At 39.3% G+C, this 27,114-nt stretch overlaps 1 protein-coding gene across 5 annotated transcripts in view; it reads right to left on the reverse strand.

The window, feature by feature from the left end:
- Window positions 1-27,114, reverse strand: part of Marchf1 (membrane associated ring-CH-type finger 1) — an 846,936-nt gene that overhangs the window by 171,340 nt on the left and 648,482 nt on the right. For all 5 annotated transcript variants that reach the window (XM_085680340.2, XM_085680338.2, XM_085680339.2 and 2 more), the window contains one exon: window positions 9,786-9,836. In XM_085680340.2, coding sequence (XP_085536466.1) covers window positions 9,786-9,836 — 51 coding nt within the window. The remainder of the gene's footprint in view (window positions 1-9,785; window positions 9,837-27,114) is intronic.

Here is a 27,114-nt window from a genome sequence, read left to right on the forward strand (position 1 = left end):
AAGCAGTTTGCATTCATGTGGCCTGGACATCAATATACATTCATGGCCTTAGCTTATAAACATGTAAAAATTCAGACTGAAGGCAACCTCAATGTTGCTAATAAGAATAGTCCATTACATTGATGGTATCGTGTGCTAACCGGTCTGGTGAGCAGAAGTAGCTAATACCCTGAAGTTTATTACATGTGTGCACTCCAGAGGGTAGGAAGGAAAAGCAGTCCAAATGCACGTTTTTAGGAGCCCTATGCTCTTGTGCATGTGCATGCATTCCTTCATGAGTGAAGAACAGATTCCATTCCACTGTCAGAAATGACCCCGAATGCATGGCAGGAATCTGAATTCTGAAGGCGTGACAAGCCAGCTGCACTTACAGTGATTCACAGATTTCCTCTATTAGGTGATATAAAAGATTGCAGTTTAGAGGGAGCTTGGACGAGAAGCGGTACTTTAATGCTTTCAGCCATAATACAAACTGCATTGATGACAGGCCAATAATAAGTGGTGAATTTCATGTTCCCAGAGTACAATGATAAATAAAAATGAAATGTAGGTTTGATGTTAACCTTCAGAAAAGGTACAGTTGCTACCTATATTTTAATTTCTCTTCCACACATTTGCAATTGAATCTCTAACATGTCTGCCCTATCCAAGTAGAGTATTCTATTTAGAAAATGGAAAAACAAACTAAATATACAAATAGATAATTGAATGGAAAAGTTTAATGTTGGGTAGAGGTAACAGATTTCATCAGAACACATCAAAATTCTTTTTCCCATTTGTAGTGTACTGTGTACTGTTCAATTGTCATATACCATTTAAACTTACTGAGGCGCTACCTCTGGAAGTGGGGTTAGACCCAAGCATGCTTGTCCCAAGGTAACCTCCAAAGCCTTTTATGTGATGATGGGCTGCCCCCTGGCCCTATAACAAGAGGACAAGAGAACCCTATAACAAGAGCAAACAACTAAAGGCTCTAAAATGTTCTGCCTTTATACAATAAGAAGGTAAAATATTTCCAGGAGAGACATGCAAATGTCTGCAGTGGGAATGGCAAGCCAGAAGCCAGTGCACAGCAAGGCTGCAAAGAACCCTGCACCAGGGACCACCTGAGTCATGAACTCCAACATGACTGTCTATTTCCTAGTCATTTCTGCTGGATGTTTGTAAGCTCCAACTTGACATTATTAATTCTGTTTGTTTTTTCTCTCTCAATCAGATCACTCCAGTCACTTCTAGCACACATTGTGAGCACCTGAACTGATGGTGTTTTCTGTCTTTCAGGTGCTCTTTGCTGTTTGCTACTTGCTATTTACTACTTTAAACTCTTCCCTCCATAATGTAATAAACCCACTCATTCGAAACTGCCAGTGTGTCTATTGCAGGTCACTCTCCCATCTGCAGAGACTTAAGAAGAAGCCTTGCCATGCTCCTGGACTCTAGGAAGAAAAAAGAGCAGAATGCAGACACCAAAGGACCATGTGACTGGATCTTTTCCTCAAACCAGGTTACATGGTCTGGTATGAAGTGCAGTAATTCTCTGAAGAATGGAACTTGCCTATGAGGAGGAGGGGTGTTTGCAGCTACCAAATATTCTTCATACCCAAACTCAATGCCTGCAGGATGATTTTAGCTGCTGTCAAGGTCAGAGTCACAAGGAGAGGAAGGAGAAACATTTTGCCAAGAAAGAGACTTTGGAAGGAGGCTTTAGAGAAGATGAATTGGTTTTGGCTTGGCAGCTACAACAGCAAAAGCTCACTCTACCACCTCATCTTTCCAGGATTTTCTTTAGAAACTGTAACCCATTTTCATCTACAAGAGTACAGGGAAGGATGGATGGATAAATATGGATCACGTGCACACAGAAGGTGGACTGTAGCAGATACTGTCAGTGTTTGAAGAAATCCATTTTAGCCCCCTTTAAACGTATATGAGTATATGCTTCCGTGCCTAACATTTTACAACTGTGGGTCCCTCCAGCAGCTTGTCGCTGTGGCTTCTAGATCACTTTCCTGCCTTAGAAGAGTGCCAGCAAGCACAGAAATCTTCCTGTCTCTGAAATCCAATAAGTGGCCAGTAAAAGACAAAAGGCTTGCTCCCTGGCCTGCAGAAGAACAAATCGACATGCATTTAATATTAGAGTCCGCACATAGGAGCTAAGGCACATTCTCTTGACTTCTTTTCTCCTGAGCTGCTTCTATCGTTCCAGCAATGGTTTCTCCCACTACCACTTGTTCAGAAAGTCACTGCAAACATCCTTATCTCAGGATCTTATTATAGCAACCAGCCTGAAGACGTCTTCATATTCTACATCTCTATGATATTTTTTTTAAAAGTATGATATGTAAGTCCAAATTTCATGGATGAAATTTTGGCATAAGAGGTCTGAGAGTTATTGGCCTATAAAGTCATGAGATTAGACGAGCACGCACAAGGAGTGGACATACATAAAGAAGAAGTCTCGGGCCATAAGAAGCTTCAGGCTTCTTAATAGTCCTCATTACCTTTACTAATTCAACTGGATTTATATCCATTCACTCAGCTTTTGTCTCAAGAGGAACCTAGACTGAGGATCTGTGAAAATCCTCCAGTTAGTTCAACTTATTTCTCAATGGTACTTCTTCAATGCATTCATATACTCTAAAGATATGCTGTCTAAGGGTATAGCTGATTTATAGATTCCTTGTATTAGCAAACCAAGAAGGATTTCCTAGTAGATCATAACATTAGACACCTGCTCAGGAATGCAAATGCTTGGCTTGGGTTCAGCTGAAGGCATTTCCAGTTTATTTTCATACTGGAAACATTTTCAGCTTGACCTTGCTAGGAAATACTTTGGAATCTTTAAGGTAAGTCTGGCAAAATATGGAGTGATGAAGTTATCCTGAAGTCAAATGAAGCATGAATTTGATCAAAAGACAGCATTCATTTAAAATGCTGCGATCCACCTTAACACACTGTGCACTGCACACCCTCAAAGGTATTCGTTGAAGGAATTGTTTTGACTGCATTATTCATCTTCCTTTATTGTGAAATGAGCTGGGGTATTCATACAAGAGAAATCTTAGAAAATAGTATTTTATAGCTATATAACATTCTCATGATAACCTTATAGAAGATATTTCCGGGCAGAAACCAAATGAAAAATTTAGATGAGACCTGTCAAGTCAATAGAGTCTGGGGAATATACTAAGAAATTATGAAAGCTCACTGAGGTATCATTTTGTTAAGGTAGTCGCTTTTGAATTTCTTTTCATAAATGAATTTCATTTTAGGAGTTGCTTTGTGCACAAACCCAAACCAAAGACTTTATTCAGTAGAACAATTTTGTGAGCTTGAATGGAACTAAGTTTCTTTCTCTGTGACAGTTGCTTTTGAGAAGATTTTTTTGTAATGCACATATTGTTGCTAGCTGAATATAATGATCCCCTATCATAGAAAAAGTGAAAGAAACATGGGGTTTGGCCAGGTTTTAATCTTTAGAAACTTGCAAGTCACGTGTATACTAAAAGCAGCAATGAAAACTGATAATGAATTAAAAGTTTCAAAATAAGTGTGTGTTATGAAAGTGAAGGTTTCTCTCTTCACATAAGATTTTCTGACAATATCTCCTGTATTGTTTTAAACCCATGTGAATAACCTATAGGTCTTGGATCAACTTTAATATATCCAAAGCATACTGTCCTTCCTAAGAGAAAAATATTAAGAAAAATATCACAAAAATATTGGGGTAGCATATGCCTATAATTCTAGCACTTACAAGACTGAATCAAGAGATGCAGAGGTCATGGACAGCTTTGGATACATAGAAAGACTTCATAAAAATAAATAATATAAAACAAGAAAAAGGTGCAGTCTAAGTGTCTAATATTGTTAAGACAAACAAAAAACACATGCGTAGAAGAACGTTGGAATAACCTCAATAACATAATCGTTATTGAACTTTTCAGAGGTTTATTTAGAGGTTAATTGTCAGAACAATTTATTCAGTGGCTAAAATCTAAAAATGTAATTTTTGTGTTCACTAACAACTCAGAGTTTATTATGTACCACATTGAGAATCTTCATATTTACATCAGGAAATATGAAATATGTTTATATTGTACAACTCTAAAATGGCAAACATAGTGTTCACAGTCATCTGCATTCCCTAATGCAGAATAGAGGTTTGAAAACCTTGCTGAACTCTGATTTCATTTTCCATTTTCCAAACCAAATGACTCCTGTCCAACCAAACTAAAGAGAACACATCTATTAATTATTGAAATTGTTTTCATAGTAGCTCCTTGGCTACTTTGTCACATTCTTTACAATCTGTTTCCTCCCTTCCAAAGTTTTGTACTTACATTTCCTTACACCTACTCCCCAGCAGCTGACCGGGTCACACGTTGAAGCCCTTGCTTACGTACCACTCTCCTAAGAAACTCCCTCCAAACTATCCTACTGAAGTTAAACAGAGAATCTTTGCTACCCCTCATTCTCATTCCCTTTGCACATTTTTTATTTTTTATTTTTTTTTATTTTTCTTTTATTTTTTTTTGCAGAGCAATGTGCTTGAGATCCCTTTGACAGTGCTCACTGTTTGAGATCCAAGGGTCCTCAGGATTGGGAATGTAATCATATCCCAACTTTGAATTATTACAACGAAAGATTTAAAAGAAAGTAAGCAGAGAAAAATGTATATGGGCTCAGGTTCACAGGAACCAGCGGCACGCTCCCAACAAAAGCAGAACACACCTCCCCAAGAAATACGTTATCCCCGAAACAGAGGTGACACTGGCAACTGTGCAGCTTTGTCTTCGGGGAAAGTCACTAGAGACTCCTGGTCTAGGGTTTTGCCGGGGCTGGTCCACTGGACATTCATTTGCCTCACTCATGCAAATAATTCAGCCTCCCTGAAAGAAAGCATGTGCTGACGCTAAACCACATGGTTTGCAGTTCCAGCCCAATGAATTGGTGAAATCATGAGTAAGACCGCACACTAACTCTGAAGTCCAAGTGTTCGGATGCCAACAGCAACCAAACCTGCCAGTGGCCTTTTGAATTTTCATGTCTGTTAACTATTTTGGGCACATGCTATTTTAGAGTGTATATCTTATATATGTATAATGTATACAATATACATACACACATATATGCAGAGTATGCGCATTGCATACATTCTATGTGTGTGCACATATATTGTACACATATTTTATGCTCAGGTGCACAACAATATCATATATTCTCCCTCAATTCTGTTTTTTGAGCTCACTAAAGATTCAGTATACATTTTAATTGCTTCATTGTTCCATCACAGAACAAGAAAAACACGCAGTAAGAGCTGTTAATTGGAAGGTCTGTTCATTCAGTAAGGAATAAGGAGACTCAGGTAGGAGAGCAGACCTAAGGACACAGGAAAGTTGTGCTATTCTCTTACCACATCCTGAAAGAGTCCTGTATCAATGGATAGAGTTTAGCACAAACTAGCGAAAGGTAGAGAAGACAGCCAGTGTGAGTCACACTAATGCTTACCTAAAAGCATTTATTATACTTTAATAGAAAACACTTGGGAGAACAAGACTATGCCGTATTTTCTAATGTCTTTCTTAACCTTATCACTGTCTAATTTATTCTGGTTTAACTAAAAGAAGAATATATACATTATAGTCTCAAATTCATTTGTGCAAAGAGAGATGCCTAGGTGGTATGAGCTGCCATTTAGGCCTAAATCTTTGGAGCTCCATAGCTAGAGATACGTACACATGGCTTAACTGTTTTCAAGAAACTTAAACATACACACACACACACACACATACACACACACACACACACACGAGCACACATGAACAGAATATATATATATATATTCTTTCTCACTTTATAAATAAGGCAATAAAGGAAATTCAAAAACACTTCTTAGCAGGCGCTCTGCTATCCATGTTCTTTATGACGCCATTATACCGAGTCCAGTACCCTTGAAAACTACAGCAGTTTTACAAAAAATTATCTTGTCAATCTTAAAGGATAAAAGTTTTGTTCCACTTTTGATATTTTCTTCTCTAACACCTGAAAATGAAAGAATTCAAATATTTATAGGTTCGGTCATTTCATACCCAGTAGTCTACAAGCCCATTGAAGAATTTGTCATTTAGTAATTCACAAGAGTAGTGAGGACCCGGTAACGTATTTATCATTTTTGTCTATCATTCTGGCACAAATATAGGGAGAGTTGTATTGGGTTCAGAGATTTAGGTTCATGGAAATCTACCAGGGTTTGGTAGTTGAAACTTTTCTGTGTCACAACTAAGGAAACAGAGAAAAGATTTTCATTCATCTCCAAACAGAATGTCAGAGAATCTTTAAGAAGAAGTCAGACGTGGAAAGGGACACACTTGGGATTTTCTACGCTTTCTAAAAGAGTTAGCTAAAGGGCTGAAAACGGAACACACTGCACTTCTCAAACAGCAGTTTGGAAAGGATATACTTGAGCTCCTCGATGCTGACAGGTTGGTGTGATAACAGAGCTCCCAGTCTTGTGACTAACAGTAACCTATTCAGAAAGACGCCACTATTTCAGAGCTCTGGGAAAGCTTTCTCCTAGGAGACTCGGATGACAGGCACTTAGATGATATGCTAATATAAAACTAAATGAAAGAATCTTTCAGGTGCTAGTTTTATTGTGGGAGAGTAAATGTCTTAGGGAGTTTAGGTGATTGCCTCAGGAAACAACAGAATTTAACAGACTTTAATTTAAGATCCCACCTTCCGAAGTATTCTCAACCAGAAGGGCTCATCCCTTCTCAAATATCTCTGGAGGAACTCTGATTTGAATGTAATTCAAAATGTTTAGTGATGCTCCATCAAATTTTCATTACTGTAGCAAATACCAGTGGCAATACTGTTTTCAAGAGGAAAGATTGTTCTGGATCACAATTTTGGAGTCTGAAATCAATGACTGGAAACTTCCATTGCTTTTAGATTTCTGGTGGGGCAGGAAGCTCCCAAGGTCCAGATGAAGAGCAGAAGGAGAGAGGTCAGAACCTCGAGGGGCGCATCCACCCACTGAGATGGTATGACTGATCTAATGGTAGCTCACCAAGGCCAGCTGGACTGGGACTGAACGAGCATGTGATCAGACCGGATTCTCTGAATGTGGCTGACAATGGAGCTGACTGAGAAGCCAATGATAATGGCACTGGGTTTTGATTCTACTGCATGGACTGGCTTTTAGGGAGCCTAGTCTCTTTGGATCCACACTTTCCTCAGCCTGGATGGAGGAGGGAGGGTCTTGAACTTCCCACAGGGCTGGGCACCCTGACTTCTCTTAGGACTGGAGAGGGAGGAGGAGAGGGAGTGGGGAGAGTGAGAGGGAAATGGGAGGAGGGGAGGAGGTAGAAAATTTTAATAAATAAAAATTAAAAAAAATATAGATGCCATGGGAAACTGATGGTTTCTGGAGAAGAGAAAATCAGATTTCTGTAGGATTTTGGCTCCTTGAAGGTTGCCCATGCTTCAATAGTTGGCTATAGACATAGAAGTCTATGGGTGCTGGAAGCAAAGACCTGCATTTTGTTTATGCCATCTTAAATTCACAAGTTAAGTAAAATATTCACCTCTATCACCTCTGCAGGGTAGGTTCTGGGCCTAGGAAATTAACCTAGGATCTTGTCTGCAAGACATGCAGGCTCCAGGCTTTAGAAGCAATTAGCATTTCCTTTGTTAGCTAACATGTCTTTCTCTTAGCCAGAGACCTTCCAGACCTGAATTCCAGCAAACCAGACTTTTCTGGCACCCTGCCCTCCTCCTGCCTGTTTGCTATTTAACAGCTCATGAGAAAAAATAAAATTTGCAGCTTGATCAGAAAAAAAAAAAACAACAACAAAACAACAACAACAACAACAAAAAAACCCCACCATAGTGAGAGAGCTGTGTGCTCCAGAAATACCCTTCAAGGTCATTCCCCCCATCACTCAACTGCACCGTGGCTTTACTAACTCTCAGAGCATGGACCCACCAACACAGGTCTCTGCTTAATTCTCTCCAGCTACCTCAGCTTTGAGTCCTGCAGGTACTGCAAGCAAGCATATGAGTGCTGTGTTCTGGATCAGCTTTCCAAGGATGCTATCCAGGCATCCTAGATAGGTGGTGGCATTGCAACAGAGGTCCTCCATACAGAGAAACAAATAAAAATGTGTGTGTTCAAGGTCTGGAAGCACCCAGTACATGTGCACAGTCATCTACCTCTACGTTTGTGCTTAGGAAATCAGCTGAAGAGAACGGCCACACTCTGGAGTTTGGAACAGACACTCCCAAATTCTGAAGTTTCGATGCTTCTGGAGCATCGAAAGCAACAGAATGAGAATGCAGAAGAGCAGGAACTTTCAGAGGTTTTCATGAAAACCCTAAACTCTACAGTCCGGTTCAGTCATTTCAAAAACAGGCAGACCACTGCCAGTGTTTGTAGCTTGGTTCCCGGAAAAGGCCACGTAAGTTTGTATTGTTGGCCTATTTAGCTAGTCTTTGCCCAGAGACTGCAGAGACATCCAAAGCTCTGATTCCAAGCCTGGAAGGGCATTTCTGAAGATGAGGAACTGCAGCAGATTCTCGATGATATCCAGACAAAGCACAGCTTCCGGTATTAATGTCCAGACATTGCTTCAGAGACCGCTCAGAACGGCACCGCATTCCAGCCTGGTCAGCCTCACACAGGAGTGCCGTAGCAGACGACACCGAGGCCACTATTGTAGTGTTTGCTTTACTGAGATAAAATGTCACTCTGTGGTCCTCAAACTCATGACAGGTCTCGTGCCTCAGCCTCCCCTGTGCTGGAGGTACAGGTGGGAGCCAACACTCGTGGCTTGGCTTTTGCAGAGGAAAGGTTAAACCTTAGTTATCATGACTTCTCGGTGCAGCTTTGGAAGGGCTGTTAGGGTCAAGCTTGCTGCAATCAGAACCAGTGAGGTGGAAAGATGTGTTGACTATCTCTTACGTTGGTATTTTGGACCCCATGTTATTCTCTATTCTTGACATTTTAATTTTTAATATAAATATAGTTTGTACTTTTAAAAACTAAACTGCTACATCAAAAAAGAAAAATGGCGGTATATTACATTTTACTTCCCAAGCGCCATATCTACTCATACCATGATGCTGCATATCTGCTCATCACATGGTACCACATACCTGCCAATCACATGGTACCCCATATCTGTCCATTACATGGCACCCTCTATTAAAGAACAGTTCATGAATTCTTTTCATATTAGTAAAAATTCTAGAATATTTGTACAGATTCATAATAATTTTATGTCTTGGACTTAAAGTCCTATGGAGTATTTTGGTTTGTATACATTGATTCGGTAACCAAAATACGGTCAAACTAAAGTTTTTATGAAACTGATTTCTAAAAGTTATCTAGATAAAAATGTACATGTTTCAGTGAGGTTGACACTAAATCCTGACATTTTAAATCCACAGGAACAGTGCCACGATTGCTAATAGCTGTGATTTGAGTGTGTGTTGTCCCTAGAGTGTGTGAAGTGGAGGGACAAGGAATCACAGAACCCAGTGCAACTCTGAAAGTAGAAAATGACCTTCTGTATTGACAGCAAAGCAGAAAACAACATAGCTGATGGCATGAAGGTGTGATGTTTCCAGCAGTAAAAGTATGGAATAGTTGAAATCATAAGCAAACCATAGTTGAGTGTTTCTCATACATAACAATTATAGGCTAAACATTATCAATATTAATTGAACCCATAAAACGCAGAAATCAATAAACAAGAACATGGAGAGCTTTCACCTACTTTTGATATGTTACTTGATCGACTTGCAGATCGCCCTGGGGACTTTTCATTCTGAAAAATAAAATCAGGAATACTGATTAAAGAAAAGGCCAACTTTTCATCACCACAAGGAGACAAAAGAGCACCACGTAGGTTTACTGAATGCCTCAGTGTCTCAACAGACAGATACACAAAGAGCTCATGCAAAATGACTTTTATCAGATGGCATTTCTCTAGTATATAACAGTACACTGTAAATATATTTCAAATAACTTTAAAGTGGTAGTTAAACTAGCAATATTTGTTTACATGAAATTATTCTTTCTACAAAAATCTCCACTATGTATTCTCTTTGCAAATTAGACAATGGAAGTACAGCCCATTGTTTTACTTCTGTTTTATCAACCAGAAAACTATGAGTCCATTCTAGTTTCCCAAGCAAATAAATACCCTGTGCTAGAAGTGTGGTAGGAACCTTCACCTTGTGCTCTCGAGAAACACGTTTTATTGGTCTTTTCTGTCATTTCGCATGCTTATAAACACTTGCTCTTTAAAATTTAAAATGCTCTAAGTTATGCCTTAAGATTTAAAACTTAGAAATGTCTTAAAAATCTATACCCTGCTCTTGCCTCTTAAACAATTTGTAGCTTAGAAGAGACGGTATACCAAAAGTGCTTTTGAAGGGCATTTTTTATGCCATGAAATTTTAAAGTAAAAAGTGACCCTAAGGAGTTCAGCTTCCTAGTATGAAGGTAGGAGATTCTTTCCCGGGAACAAAAGACGGAGGGTCTATGTCAGGGCTGATGCTGAGCTTCTGACTACTGCTGTCTGTTTGCTATTTCTATTCTTCTAATTACCTGTCGGAGGATAACTGAGTGGAAAACCAGAGTTTACGGACACACATGCAGTGTGCACACAGTACTCAACTTAATGCTGTCTCAGGACCTTGCAGCATCTGTGTTACCCACAGAAGAAGAAACCAACCAAAAGTTCTGCCTAGATGGGGGAAGTGCTCTCCAGGCCCCAACACACACAAATTTGGCAGCTGATTGTTACAGGAGGAGGGAGAATCGTTCTGTTTGAGGTTATGGACACTGGTGGGCTTTCTGGAACCAGTGGATGGCCCCAGGCAAATGCAGTATCCCTGAAATTTCCTATAAGAGACTTGTGGGGACAGATGTGCTGTGGTAGAGAAACAGGCTACAGGCACTGCAAACTGTTGCTGTGTTCTACACAGGTCATGTGACATCCATCTCCTGTAAGCACTGATGTCACCGAGGGGCATGTTATTACAGACTGAGATGACTCACATAGATGTGATTAGTCACACCTAATAATAGCCTGGGATCCAGCCTGAGATGAATGTGCTTGCTGCTCACATTAGCTGCCTGTGCTTCCCTGATTAGCTCTTCTGGTGATGGAGAATGGCACTTTGTTCCCGACAGCTCAAGTCTTCTTCCAGACACTAGTTAACAAAATCAATCCATCTTTCTCTCCCAATGAAATTCAGAGTTTTGACACATTATTGTGTGAAACAGAGGAAAATAAACCACACAAAATAATAGGTTTTGGGGGAATGCTCGTAGTAGTGGTAGCGTTTTTTTTTTTTTTTTTTTTTTTGCTTGCCCATTTTTCATTCACGTGGCATTTGAGAGTGTGGTTAAGGCATGGTAAATGTACTGATGCTCCATGAACCAAGAAGAATTGAAAATGTAACGTAACATGTGTCCTTAACTATTCACACTAAATAAGCGTTGGTGCTAGTTTGAAATAAAACAGAGAGGGTCAATTCAATTTCCAATGGAGAACAGTTCACCATAGGGATATGTATTTACTCTGTGTCAATAGCTTCCACTCAAGGAAAGGAGGCATCCAGCTGATAGTTTTGTACCTCAGAGAGCTGTATAATATGAAATCTATTGTCCCTATCTTCTCTGAATATAAGGTCAGGTACTGGAAGAAGAAACTGAGCTTAGGGAAAGGTTAACATTTTTCATGGCTAAGTTCTCTAGTGTTCTATGCCAACTCATGGAAAAGGCAAGCTCATCAGGGAAGTGAATGGACAAGTCACCGTGGAGGATATTAGTCCTGTGTTGGCAGTGACCTAAAGTGAGAGAATGCCTTGCTATCAGATGTATGCTGTTGTACTGGCATTAGTTTGAGTGAATGTTTGACACTGGTAGACATGAATTGCATTGCTATAAAATGGGGAAGATGATATCTTCAGGATTGTTATAAGAATAAAATAATACATAAAGACAAACATTTTTCATCTTAAAAGGTTATGACATGTCTGTTGTTCACAGGTGGAAGAAATACCAGAAGAGTTCCCACCAATTTATGGTGGCCATGAAAATTATAGGAGTTACAATTTTCCCCCACCAACATCTTGGTTTCTCTGTCTTTTGGTGTTCGGATGGATTATGTTCTGGCATGTAAAATGTAAGAAATACAAACAACTGAATAACCAATAAGTGTGCTCTTCCCCCATCCACTTTACCATGTCTGCTGTTCTTGTTTAGCTCATCTTTATGTGGTCATGTTGATGAGAGCTTAGGGGAGTAGCTTCTGACATTACTAGGAGGCACAATCTCATAGCAAAGTCCCCAGTTCTCTGACTCTTCTAATCTTTCCGCCCCCTCTCCTGCAATGTTGCCTTACCAAATGAACACCTCTAAAATGTCCATATGGTAACATTATACAGACCGATAAGGGTATATTTATGAATATATGTATAACTATATTCATGGAACAATAGTTAGTGAAAAAAGCATGAATTTCAAAGAGAACAAGGAGAGGTGTATGGCAGGGTTTGGAGGACGGAAAAATGAAGGGAGAAATGATGTATTTATAATCTCAAAAATAAAAGAAAAAAGTGAAATTTTGTTTACCTAAGGTGGTAAGGGATATTGGTTTTTTGCTTTGGAATGAGAGTACCAGTACCAGAGGAACTTTCTCTCCTGAAAAACTTCCAGAGCAATCTCTCCAGTTTGTTGCTAATTAACTAGGTGGCTTATTCCATTACTGTCGAATGACATAATTCTTTTTTGTGGATTAGCCAATGTAACATGAAGGGACCTGCTTGTTGGGGTTTCTGTCCCGTCCAGTCCCCCAGACATTTAGTCCCAGAGAAAATCACACAGAGGTCTCCCTAAGATTATAAACTGATTGGCCCATTAGCTCAGGATTCTCATTAGCTCTGGTAACTTATATTAACCCATTATTCTTATCTATGTTAGCCACAAGGCTCAGTACCTTTCTCAGCTGGCAGGTTGCATCTTGCTTCTTGGTGGTCTGGGCAGAAATACGAAGGGAGCTTCCTGCTTCCCAGAATACTCCTGTTCTCATTGCCCCGCCTCTACTTCCTGTCTGGTTGACCCACCTGTACTTCCTGCCTGGCCAATTAACATTTATTTAAAACATGATTGACAGAATACAGACAGTTCTCCCACACCAGGCCAATATGGCTGTCATTCCTCACTCTGATAAAGTTATGTACTTTATGTTAGATCAAACATAAGCTATCTCCATCCTAATGCATCTCACTGTCACTCAACTTCCAGTGACTTTTAGGCTGGAGAACTTGGATCCAACAACAGTTTCTGTCTAGTTTATATGAAAAGTGTAGGATCATTGAAGAGTAATGTTGGATCTTAATATCATTTTCAGCACACAGAGAAAAATTCAGAGTTTCAAAGTTTTATTTTTAAGATTTTCAAAAAGTATCTAATTTTAGTTGGTCATGAATATATCTGATATTATTAGTTTTGTCAATACTATACTAATTTTTCTTTCAAACTCAATCTTGCTAAACATGGTAGGATTTGTATATGATGCATATGTATGTGTGTGTCTAAGTGTGTGCTCATCTAAGTGTGTACATGACGAAGCCAGAGGTAGAGTTTGGGTGTCTTCTCTAAGGCTCTTCACCTTTTTTGAAATGATTCCCATCTTGGAATCTGGGGCTTGCTGTTTCAGCTACACTGACCATTTAGAAAGCTGCTGGGATCTGTCTGTCTCTGTCTCCATCCCCAGTGATGGAATTACAGTTAGGATACAATGGGCCCAAATTTTTAAATATAAAATTTATTTATTCCATGTGTTTTTCACATCACATACTTTTGATCCCATTCATTCCTTTTCCTATTGTTTCTGCCCTTCACCCCTGCCATCCCCACTGAATTAAAAAAATTCAAGATAATAAATGAAGGAAACAAAATAAGTAAAAATGGGAAAGGAATTAAAAATTTTGTCATGAAAGCTGCAATGTGACTCAATAAGTCACACCATATAACCTTTAGTACACACATCTCTATCTGCAAGTGTTCATTGCAAAGAGTCATTGGTCTGGTTCGAGGCCTCTGGTTTCCACTACACTTTAGATGCTGGGCATCCACTAGGCCTCTTCCTAGAGATTCCACTGGTGCCCTGTGTTCTGGAGCTTCGGTTCTGCAGGTAGGGTCTCTTCATGTGCTCCAACAGATCATAAATGGAATGGATGTTGGGGCTGGTCAAGTTATAACCCTGGATCTGGGCCTGAGAAGATATAAGGTCAGTCTGCCAGATGGGAAATTGGGACATCTCTCCCATGGTCACAATTTCAGGGATAGCTCACCTCCATCTGAGCTAACCATGTTGACTCTGTTGTGCTGCCCTGGCAAGGTACAGGGCCTGTTATCCTAAGTGTTGTAACTGGTAGGTGTCAGGGATGGCTGTCCCACTCTTGTGACCACAGAGCCATCTTTCCCACCTGCCTCTGACATTGATGGGTGGAGAGCACTTCTCCCCTACCTCTGTTGCCACAAGACAGATGAGTAATAGGAACAGCTGGCTTAGGTCCAATTCTTTAAGTGAGTGCTGGGGATCCAAACTTAGGCCTTCACATTTGTCCAAGTACTTTACCCACTGTTCTATATATGGGAAAAGGTCAGAGAGAAGACTTTAGAAATTTTGTTTAAGATGTACATTAGCGCTTATGAGATGGTTCAGAGGGTAAAGGTGCTTCCCACCAAGGCTGAAAATCTGAGATTGTTCCCTGGAACCCGTATAGTAGGAGAGAAGTCAAACCCACGAGTTGTTTTCTGACTTCCATATACACATGCCATGGTAACATAACCATGCATCCCCACACATACACACACATGCACGGACACACACACACACGCAAGCATGCATGCACACACACACATACATGTACACACACACATGCACACATGCACAACACACTCATACACACACACACACACACACACACACACACACACACACACACACACTGTGGTAGTTTGAAAGAAAATGGTCCCCAAAAAGAATGGCACTATTAGGAAGTGTAGCTTTGTTGTAGTTGGTGCGGCTTTGTTAGGGGAAGTGTGTCACTGTGGGGTCAGGCTTTGAGGTCTTCCATGCGTAAGCTATGTCCAGTGTGGGACAGTTCACTTCCTGTTGCTCACAGATAAAGATGCAGAACTCTCAGCTCCTCGTCCAGCACCACACCTGCCTGCATGCTGCCAAGCATCTCACCATGACAACACTGTACTCTAGCTCGGAATCTGTAAGCCAGCCTCAATTAAGTGTTTTCCCTTTAACAGTTGCCATGGCTGTGCTGTCTCGTCACAGTGGTAGAAACCCTAGCTAAGACACAGACATAAGTAAATAAACAGATGTGTTTTAAAGGAAGATTTAACGCTGACACACAAAGAAGATGGACTGAGTTGCTCTCACAGAGTCAGGGATGTGCTGTTCTTCCTTCCAGCCTCCCCAAGAGTAAGGATCAAGAGTGAATGAGAAGAGAAAGAAAGGAAGCAAGCTGGAAGGGTATCCAAGGAATTTAGTAATCTACTTTTACTAAGGGAGCTAAAACTTGTAATAAAAAACATTCAAAATTGCTACTTGTAGACAAAAATAAGTAAAATTAGCCAGAGCTCTGAGACACTCGATGGTGTGATGAAACTTTTACTGATAGATTCATAAAATCTCTTCCAGCAAAGGAAAAACGGTAAATGTCATTGGGACATTAAAACTTATTTGACCTTAAACATTGCAGAGGCTGACAGAACTCTTCATTTGACTTTTATCTAATAAAATTAGAAACACAAATTTAGGAGATTGCTAATCCTGAGATTTGCAAGAGAAAGACTGTTTCCACGATTTAAAACAAATTTGAATCAAGCTTTAATTAGACACCGAACGGGGTGGACTCTGGTCAGGCCCATTCTGGGATTCTCAGGAATGATCACAAATCATGCTTTGCGAGGCTTAAAAAGGCAAAACTCATAGTTCATTGCACTTCCCACTGTGTTCAGTCAAGGTCAGGCATACACCCTGATGTGTTTACTGCCTGTGTTCCTCTCGTCTATATGTGATCAAGCACATCCGGTGTAGTTGGTTCAAACAAACTTCGTTTAGCAGAGTCAAAACATGTGGCCTGTTCCCCAAGAACTGCAGTGTTCCCCAAGACTACAGTGTTCCCCAAGAACTACAGTGTTCCCCAAGACTACAGTGTTCCCCAAGACTACAGTGTTCCCCAAGACTACAGTGTTCCCCAAGAACTCCAGGAAGTTATCTTGTCCATAGGGCTCACAGGTTAACTTTCACGTGTACAAGATGACCACTCTTTGTTTTTGTTTTTGTTTTTGTTTTTTGGTTTTTTATTTTTTTGAGGCAGGGTTTCTCTGTAGCTTTGAAACCTGTCCTGTAGACCACGCTGGCCTCGAACTCACAGAGTTCAGTCTGCCTCTGCCTTCCAAGTGCTGGGATTAAAAGCATGCTATATATATATATATATATAATACTATATATTAATAGTATATGAATACTATTGCCCGGCACAAGATGACAAATCTTAACTACCTGAAAATTAATTCCATTCATTCAAAAAACATTAAGCCCAAAGGAAAAATTACTCTCTGGAATGTAGCTTTAAAAATCATCACTGTTTGGGTGGAAATTTCATCCCAAGCCCCTTCCCCTGGGAATTGCCTTAGTACAGACTCCTTCTCTGAGAAAGGCCACCAAACGATGACCCCTCCCCAGAGATGCTCAAGACTACCCCCACAGGGTATTTAAACTGTCCCAGCTCCCAAAGAACAAACACATGGTTTTCAAGTCTTTCTTTCCTAGTCTTATCTTTGGGGCCTGGAAGGCTACCTGGGAGCATTGGTATCCATTAAATCTGGTTTTTTTCTAATTCAATTTGATTTGGTCTGATTTGGATTACTGCATCAGTGGAGATGTTTATTGAGGTGCATAAACTTTTCAATCACACTTTTGAAAAACATTAAAAACTGTATTCAGATAAAAATTTGTTATTGTAGGAACTGTTGAGATGACTCAGCAGGTAAGAGTGCATGCTGTTCTTCTAAGACCTGAATTAGGTTTCCTGCACCCATATCCCTCAACTCACAAGACCCTGTAACTCCAGCTTTAGGTAGATCCTAGAAATTCCTCTGGCCTCCACAGACCTCCCAAGAAACATGGGATACACATACATAGACACACACATATATGGATAAATATGAACTTTACAATTATTGTAAACATTGTCAGTATTCAATGATATAACAGAAAGGATATAAAAATACAATAAAAATTTTTATGCTGATAAATTTTAGACAGATAGAAGAGATTCTTTCCTTGAGACAAGCACTTTGTAAGTAATCAGAGAACAGTAAAGTTTCTCATTCAACATGCTAAGGGAGAGAGCAAAGTGTAATAAAGACAAAAAGAAAGCATAATCGTAGATGAGAAAAGATGAGAAAAACTACAAGATGACAAAGAAAACATTGTTCCAACAAATCTGCCAATGGAATGAAGTAAATGATGCTGCCGAAAAATAAAATTCATCGGAACTGACGATGAAGAAGAAGAGAGTATAAAAAACCGTTAACCCAGAAAAGCTGTGAAGTTAAGTAAAAGGTTATCCATCCCCAGATAAGAACATGATGATTGTATGGCTGAGATATTTTTTGTTTTGGAAGAAAACCAATTTAAATTTCACTTATAGTAATCATGTCAGAGAAGCCTGACTGATGTGATTCATCTTTTATAAATGAATTGTCAAACAGTTTGAGACAATACCCACAAAGACATAAAGGAGAGCCAAGACAATTGTTCTCTGTTTTCATTTATGAGTACAAAACACAAAAATGTTTTGAAAATATTAACATATATTTAAATGTTATTGTAAATCTTTGATGTATTATCACAATTTCCACAGAATAGGATGAATGGATTCACTCCAAGTATTTTTTTTATCATAGAATGTCAACATGTGTTACTCCAGCACATTGAAAGAGACAAAGTTATATAACTAAATGTTGAAAAGATATTTGATACATTGTATCAGAAAGTGAATGTAAATTTTAAGTAAAATATAAAAAGTCTTAAAATTAAATATAAATACAAAATTCAAAATAAAAACATAAAAAGCCTTAAAAGACAATGTTTTAAAAACCAACATTAAGCAAAATCCTAAACAGTGAAATATTGAAATGCCATATATGAAACCACTCCTTTCTGTGAGGGAGGCTACTTTTCTTATTATCCAATTTTCTCAGAGTTTCTAGGAAACAAAACAAAGAAAATTGAACATTTTGTAGTGAAATTCTGAAAGAGAAGCAAAACCCCAATTTTCTCTTATTGATGGTGTGGTGCTACAGCTCAAGTGTCTGTAGCTAAAGCAAATTATTGTGGTTAATGAAATCCCAGTGTGGGGTCCGGACACCAGACAATTATACCAGGGCACAATCTACGTCTCCTAAAACGTACTCTACCCATCTTGGATGGACAGAATAGTCTTGGGCACGTTCCCTCCCTCTCTAGTCTTCTGCTTCAGGCTGACTAAAACAAATTCCTCTAAATCAGATGTGGACGAATGTAGCGATTGTTGCTTCCTCCCTCTCACATATATGTGCCGTATAAGTTCTTCTTGCTCTTTTCTCTTACCCTGCTCTTGGTACTGCTGTCACAATCAACAGGAAGTCAAGTGTCAGAGAAGCCGGAGCCAAATTCTAGATGCTCAAGACGCTTGGATAAGTAAGTGGGGGAGTATCTTCTGCCAAGTTGAACCACACTCAATCCCGTCATCACAGACAAAAATTATATTTTTACTCACCACAACAACCTTTCATGTCTTCTTCATGGAAATATTACAGAATCAATAGGAATGGCTTCCCAGTAAATATCCAAAAATGTGATGATTAGGAAACTATTTAATAACAAAAGTATAAAAGCTTAAGAACATGAGCTATAAATTAAAGTTTTCCGAGACTCATAATCACTTTCTGAGCAGATGAGAGCAGAGAGCCAGTCTCTGATGGAAAGATAGTTTTCTAAGATATAAATCTTATAAAATAGATATAGAAGTAGGATGTATCAGAAAAAGTCAGGATCCTGATGGGATGACGTTTAAAGTATTGGAAACAAGGACATCTGAAATAGGTGTAAACTGTAAGGAGTTTTATGATAAGAAAAAAAATAACACAGTTAAGATGGGACCCAAAAGCTATTAAACATTGTTTTGTCGGGAAAATGTATAGGTTCCCAGAGAAGCCAGAAGGTGGCGCTGGATCTCCAGGTGTTGATGGTACAGGTCTGGGTGGTGAAAACCGAACCTGGGTCCTATGTAAGAGCAAGTGCTGTTCACCCATGAGCTGTCTCTGCCGCTCCCCCCCACCCCCAATGCATGGATATTCACACGCAAAGAAAAAGGCAAGAGGAAGAAACTCAACAGGAAAACAATCACACGTTAGAATGGAAATTCACAGAAATAAGGAATGCTGATCATTGCACACGTGAGAACACGGTTAGAGCCACAGCAATCAGGAAGATGTCACTTGAAGAAGCATTGTCCTACTGAAGGGAGACTTTAAAGGAATCATCGCGTGCTGGTGAGCACAGAAGGAAAGAATGTTTAGCACTGTGATTTTCCTTTTGCAGTCTTAGTGGAAAACAACCTGGCAAGATGTGAGATTCAAACATTATGCAGTAACATCGCTGGAGAACTTATGTTTTATTTAAAGTTCTGTTTTAATAGATGCAGCAATACTCCTGGTAATAGAGGTATGCTGAATGTTTGTGTCTCAAAGTTGGAAATCCTCATCGTCTCAGACCCTGTTCTGGGACTGAAACTCTGAGGCCTCAACAAGAGTGTGTCACCTGACTCTTTTCCAAGCTTTCTCAACAGGTGGCACTGCGGGAAATGGCTGGGTGTTTCCTCTGGGTGTCTTTCCTGCTTCTTGTGCTCCTAAAGCTTGCTCTTGGGAAGAAGGAAAAGTTCTGCGATGGGGTGGGTACATTTCCCTCCTGCAGCAGTGCCTGAACCCAGTCGCAGAAGCAGACTCCTGGCAGGTTTAGAGATGCCAGCATCCCTCGGTTGGTTTCAATTTTGTGGAAACTTTTCTACTTAGTTAATGAACCTATAATGGAACAACATTTTCATAAAAAGAAATGTGTGTGTGTGTGTGCTCACGCGCGCGCGCACGTGAGTGTGTGGCATCTGCACACACACGTACAATGCTTTGTGTGTGGAATGAGAGGGCAGTTTGCAGGCATAGCCTCTCACTTTCCCACTCCATGTGTTCTAGGGTAGAACTCAGGCTGTTAGGCTTAGCAGCAAGTCCCTTCAGTACAAAGCCATCTCACCGACCCATCAAAATGTTTTGCTTTTCTCTTCTAATTAACAGAGAGATCAACTTCTGTCTTTGTTTGGGTTTCTATTGCTGTGATAAAACAGTATAACTATATGCAACATGGGAGCAAAGGGTTTATGTCATTTTACAACCTTCAGGTCACAGCTCCTGAGGGAATTCAGGGCAGGAACTCAAGGCAGGAACTGAAGCAGAAGCTACTGGGTGATACATTTTATCGGCTTGATCCTCATGGCCTGATTAGTCTGCTTTCTTTAACAATAGAGGACACACTTGTTCAGGGAGGATACTAATATTCCTTAAAAAATGCTACTGTGCCCCCCCCAAGTGGCCTGCCCAAGATCCCCGGCAGCGGGCTGCCAGAGCTGTGCAGATTCCCCCCCCCACCCGATAAAAGGCTTACAAGACATAGTAAATAGACATAAAGCTAAACATAAAGCTGAACATTTATTACTTAAAAGAGAGAAAGAGACAGAAAGACAGAGAGAAAGAGAGAGAAAAAGACAGAGACATGTGAGCACACCCCAAGAGAGAGAACAGAAAGAGGCCAAGATGGCGGCGAGAGGTCAGAAGTCGCTGGGAGTGGGCGTGGCTTGTCCCTTCAAGGGACCAGAGACCAAAAGGAATAACAGGTACCACCCACATGAGACTGGGCCCTCCCAGTCTATCATCATTCAAGGAAATGCCCCACAGGCTTTGCCCACAGGCCAATCTGGTGAGGGCATTTTCTCACAAATGACTCTAGCTTAAATCTAGTTGACAAAACAAAACACAAAATCCAATCAGGTCAAATGCTCAACAATAGAGAAATAATTAAATAATTTAGAGTCAGTCACTCCCTGGAATATGGTGCAGTTTTAGGGAAAGGAAGTGGAAAGTTAAGATTATCTAGAGAAAAATCTACTGACAAGTTCTATTGATAAAATGCTTTCTTCTTCCAAGAATAACATGTAGATATCCATTCCTTTTTATGGCCTTTTCCCTGTGAGTATTTTGCCATTTGTCTTCACTTTTCTACCTGAGTATCTGGGTGCCAGTTAATAACTAAAGGTGTTGTGTGCCCATTTGACTCTCAAGAAGTACTTTCACAGGTATGCCCGGTGTCTTCTATACACCTCTTCAGAGCCCTGCCACGCTCTGTCACATCGTGAAGAATCTCATCAGAGGTTGTGCGCCTCCAGGATTCCCATCTCATTCTACCCAGGCAAAGTCTCAATAGAAGGTTAGAAATGTTGAATACTAGTTAACCATAATTAATCACCTTCCCTGGTGAGTCATCACTATAAGTTACTGATATCTGTAGCTTGGGGTCCCAGCATGATCATGATGCTTTGATCATAAAATGACCCCACATCTATGTCTTAGGAAATACTCCTTGGTCAAGATGGTGGGTGTCGGTACTGTTTCAGCTGACAAGATTGTGGTGACTTGAATGTAATTGAACCTCCATAAACTCATAGAGAGTGGCACTATTCTAAGTGTGGTTCTGTTGTAGCAGGCATGTCCTTGTTGGTAGAAGTCTGTCACTGTGGAGGTCTTTGAGGTCTCATGTAAGCTCAAGCCACACCCAGACTCAGACCACTTCCTGTTGCCTGCAGGATCAAGATGAAGAACTCTCAGCTCCTTCTCCATCTCTATGTCTGCCCACATGCCATCATGTCCTGCCATGATGATACTGGACTAAACCTCTAAAATTGGGAGGCATTCAATGAAATGTTTTCCTTTATAAGAGTTGTTGCAGTCATAGTGTCTCATCACAGCAACAGAAACCCTAAGACAAACATACTGTACTATCATTTATATTTTCCACATTTAAATAGACTAGGCTTCTCAAGTTATTTAATTGGGAAAAGCCTTCTGTTTCTTTCTAGTTGCAGATGGAAAAAATCCCACAAATCTTTAGTATTTTCGCTCCCTATATTATTATTATCAGTAATGATTATTATTACTAATATATACTGTTTTTCAATCAAGTTAATAACTTAGAAAGTGATTTTGAAGATGCATTCTCCTTTTATTAACTACAGTCTAAAACTACTTAAGATACTCTGGTAATTTTCAAACTTTCAAAACTCTTTTGGTGTAGGAATTGCATTGTTTTCCTCTACAACTTTAGGAGTGGGGATATAATTGCAAAACAGGTTGAATATTAGACATCAATAATTTAAATTCTGCCACTTGGTGGGATGTTGTCGTTAATATTTTTCATCTTTTGTGCTGGTAAAAACACCTTCATGACCACATATTTCTCGAAGATGTCAGGAAAAATTCTGTCTAGTTTGTTTATTAAATTGTGGAAAAGATTAAAAAGATTCTAAAAACATAATGGCATATGCATAATATATACATTATCTCTCCAATTTGGTATCAGAAAATTTATTTGGGTAGAAAATTAGACAACATGTCCTTTACATTAAAGAGTTTGTTAATTAAAAAACCCTCATATTTTGAAAAAAGTTGATCCTTATAGATTTTAGGAATTTTTTTCTTTCTGCACTTGTGGAAGAGCCACATTGAAATGGGAACAGGGAGCAACTACTTTGATTCTATTTCTGTGAGTAACTTCTACTGTTTTTCTGCTTCATTATGCAAGTTTTCTGAGTCTTCCCTCTGTCAATAATGTATAAAGAAATAAGATGGAATTTTATACCTGAGAACACACATTCTAGTTTTATTTAAGATTTTTCTAGTTGAACAAATCAACACACCAGCTTAACTGTGGATGACAACATAATTCCAGGATTTTCTGGTAGTACCCACATTACAATTACCCACATAGCAATTTCTACTGAAATGAAATATTCTCTCCTGAAAAAAGGAAGTAGGCTCCCTAAGCTTTAAGAGGCAAAGAGAACTTACAAGTCTCAGAAAGTAAACAGAACTTACAAGTCTCTGTTGGGAAACAAAACTAACAAGACATAAGAAGTCAATAAATCACAAGGCTCAAGAAATTCCTGAAATATACAAGATTTACAAGGTCCCTCCCCAAAGTTATATAAGCAGTATGGCTTACTGTGGAGAGGAATCTCTCCCATGTGTTAAGACTATTGGCATGCCTGGAAGCCATGCATATATAGAAGAGGTAAAAAATGTAAAGTATAGAATTTTTAACTACAGTACACAAGAAGATGGATATGTACTGTCATCCAGATATTGATGTTTTGGAACAAGGCAGTATTAGAAAATTATGGTTTATCACCAGAAGATCTGTATATTATATGACTAGTTCCCAGGAAGTTGTTATTGAGGACAAAAATCTTATGTTTGTGATGATTTTTTATTTGACAATAGATTGTACAGGACCTTGCAAATTTGATCAGTGTGACTTCATTTAAATAAAACAAAAATGAGAAAACAAAACTAAGTACCTGATGTGTACTTATTTGACTTTAGTATTTATTGTTTATTTGTTTCTGGTCACAATGCTCAATTTATGTCATTAATCTGGTCAGAGTAACTTCAAAAATTTATTTTTCTTATAATTGATACAGTCTTTCTATGAGTCTAGGACTCCCTCAAACTTATAGTGATACTCCAGTCTCAGCTTCCTGGGTGCTGAGATTATAAGTAAGCACCAACAACCTGGTCAAATTATCTCTTTCATAGAGATAAGCATGATTGTTTTATGTGTTTCTATATGATAACTAAGATGAAAATGATATATTGAAGTCAAATCAGAACTACAAAGTATGCAATATGTACAAGTCTATTATTCCTATGTAAAATGAACAGATACTTCACTTTGAAGCATGTATGAAAACAGCCATTTAGGATAACTGATATACTTTCTTTACATAAAAGTTAACAGGGCGTGCAATTCCATTCACTTCTACAACGATGGATGATGTTTTGGTGAATGAGCACATTCATGATCGATCCACCGAAGACCACTGGGAAAACACGTGTGAGTGGTTGACAGAGTTGGGGAGCAATGCTATTCAAAAGCCCATCAACTGAGAATCAAAAGTGCAAATGACTGCTTTAGTTTAAGTTAGTTACTGAACAATAATAAATCTTATTAGTACAGATTCAGAAAGACTTCTCTACGGTCGTTCCAAGCAGACAAACTAACTCTTGTCACAGAGTAGTCTGCTAAGAATAAACCTTTTAATATTAATAACATATTTACTTATAATGTCACTAAAAATCTTAAATGCTTCAAAGGGATGTAACATTTATTTTACTAAAAGTTTTATGCTCTCCCAGGCAGTGTCATCACTGGAGACCAAATGTTCAAATACATGAGCCTACAGGGCCATTTTTTATTCACACAGCCACATGTACTGCACATTTTAATTACTGCAAAATTTAGTATGCAAATTATTCCTCAATAGGGTTATATAAATAAAATGGATCATAGCACTCTTCTGCTGCAAGACATCTATTGCTTTGTGGCATGTTTTGGAATAAGATTTAAAGTTCCTGTTGTGGTTTCTACAGTTCTATGTGATCTTGCAACTGTTTCATTCTCTGTTTATAGTTATTCTTCTAATGTTATCTAGTTTCCTTTCTGACACCAAACACATCAAACGAAGTTGTCAGGACCTCTTCCCATTTCCTCAACTGCGTGAACCTTCCCGGTAAATAGTCACAGTCTTGCTTCCTCATTTCCTTTAATTTTCTGATCAAATGCCACAGTTCAGGTAAAAAGAAAGTCTCAGGTTATATTGCTTTTGAGAGATCTCCTGTTCCCTCCTATGTTAATCTTGACCCAATTGTGACAATCCTCTTATCCCCTGGTCTCATAACTAACTAGTGTTTTTTTTCAACAGTTACTCATTTGCTGTTGTTCACGCTCTCTGGTGGGATACAAGAGCTGTGGCAAGGGCAAAGTTTGTCTTCTTCTGTAGCTACACCTGCATCACCTGGGATAGAGTTAACACATATTACACTGAGTAAGTGTAACTCACTACAATTAATTGTCCAGAAAGCACCAGCTAATTTCTCTGTAAGCTGCAGTGCTAGAAAAGCTCTATGCACTCTTTGAGACCCCATCCATCCTTCACATTCTTCTTGTGACTTACTGCAGTGACACATGTGCTTCATAATACTAAACACAGCTGCTCCCAGAGTGCAAAGATTCATGGTAAAATGGACAATGATGCTTACAACATATAAAACACAATGCCTGAGGGAAACGTGGTGAAAAGAACATATTTTTAAAGAAATTTCAGAGCTATGAAAAAGAAATAATCAGTACATGACACTAAATTATATTACATCCCATAAACACAATAAAAATTCCATAGCACTCATCAAGCATGCTTCTGTTCCGTTACTGCCATCATGGAGGTATTTAGTACTTTTGTGAGACAGAAATTATTTTACACTAAAAATAAAGTCTTCCACAAAATGCAATTTACTTTATTGTTAGTTTATTTTTTTAACTGTAGATCCTATCTTAGCTTTCTTCCTTAATACACAAAATGAATGATTTATGATGGTTCTAATAAAACAGTAGTACTTGACATAAAAACAAAGGCAACTAATGAGCAGGAAGAAAATATTGATCTATGTTTAACTCTTCCCCATGACTTCCTGTTGCTCAGGCACTGAGACAGAGCTTCTATGTGCCTGAACAATGATAACTGACAAATGCTGTGAGACTGTTTGCTAGATGGTACCTGCGACTGTTTGTTCACAGCCCAGAGCAATCCTAGGGTCCCCAGTTATGTCTTCTGACATCTGCAGAAATAGGAGCACAGCTTTCAGAGTTTAGGTCTGTAAACATCGACTGAGAATCTAGTTCCAAGGTCTTGGACACCCAGAGGGCAAGGATAGATGGTACTGGAAGACTTCTCACTTGCCTATAGATTTCTACTCAGGTAGTACAAAGGAGCCCAGGACCAGCGATTGGTGACACAGACATACTCTGCTTTGATTCTTGTTTCAGAAAGCATTTGAAGTAACTTGAGTCTGTCTTCATCTTTGCCTGAATTGTTAGTATCAATAGAAGTTTGCTGAACATGTATTTCAATCTGTTCTTATTTCCTTAAAGCAAACATTGTCCTCTTCTGTTGTTAGATGCTGCTGCCAGATGACCAAATCTTTCTGGAGAACATTTATACTATTTAATAAAGCAAAGCTGGGTTCATATGAGCCCACAAGGTGTTTCATTCCTGTCTTATCAGGTTAACAGAACATATTTAGTATAGTGGGATGTCACATATTTTAATATAGCTATTTCATACTATTTTCTCCCAGGCCATATAGTGCATATATGTTGACATTTGTGCCCAAAGAAAAGATTATTTGAATTGAGGAGAAATATATTATTAACCACCAGGTATAGTCCTGTTACATACAGAAAAATGAATCAAATGACTTTCTATGCCTCAGAAAGGGCTGTCTTTTTAAAAATGTTTTAAGGGACTGGCAGACCAGGATTGAGCCAGCAACCCCCTCCAGAGCAGACTAGAAACAGTGAACTCCAACAGAACAGGTAGAGGGGTGTAACCGCTGAGTGAGTGAGCCAGAGCCAGAGACTGCTGAGGGTCCAAACGTGAATCTGAGACCTTCAAGGGAGTAGACCTAAGCCAGGACCCCTGTGGGTTTGGGCGTCAGACTAGGACCCTGGAGAAACTAGGCCTGAGCCAGGACCTCTGCCCATCTGGGCATGAATGGGGACCTCAGAGGAAGTAGGCAGGAACCAGAGATCACTGCAGGGCCAGGCATGAGTCTGGGACCTCAGAGGAAGGAGGCCT

This window comes from Myodes glareolus, chromosome 23, assembly GCF_982192425.1.
Source record: "Myodes glareolus chromosome 23, mMyoGla1.1, whole genome shotgun sequence".
Classification (NCBI taxonomy): domain Eukaryota; kingdom Metazoa; phylum Chordata; class Mammalia; order Rodentia; family Cricetidae; genus Myodes; species Myodes glareolus.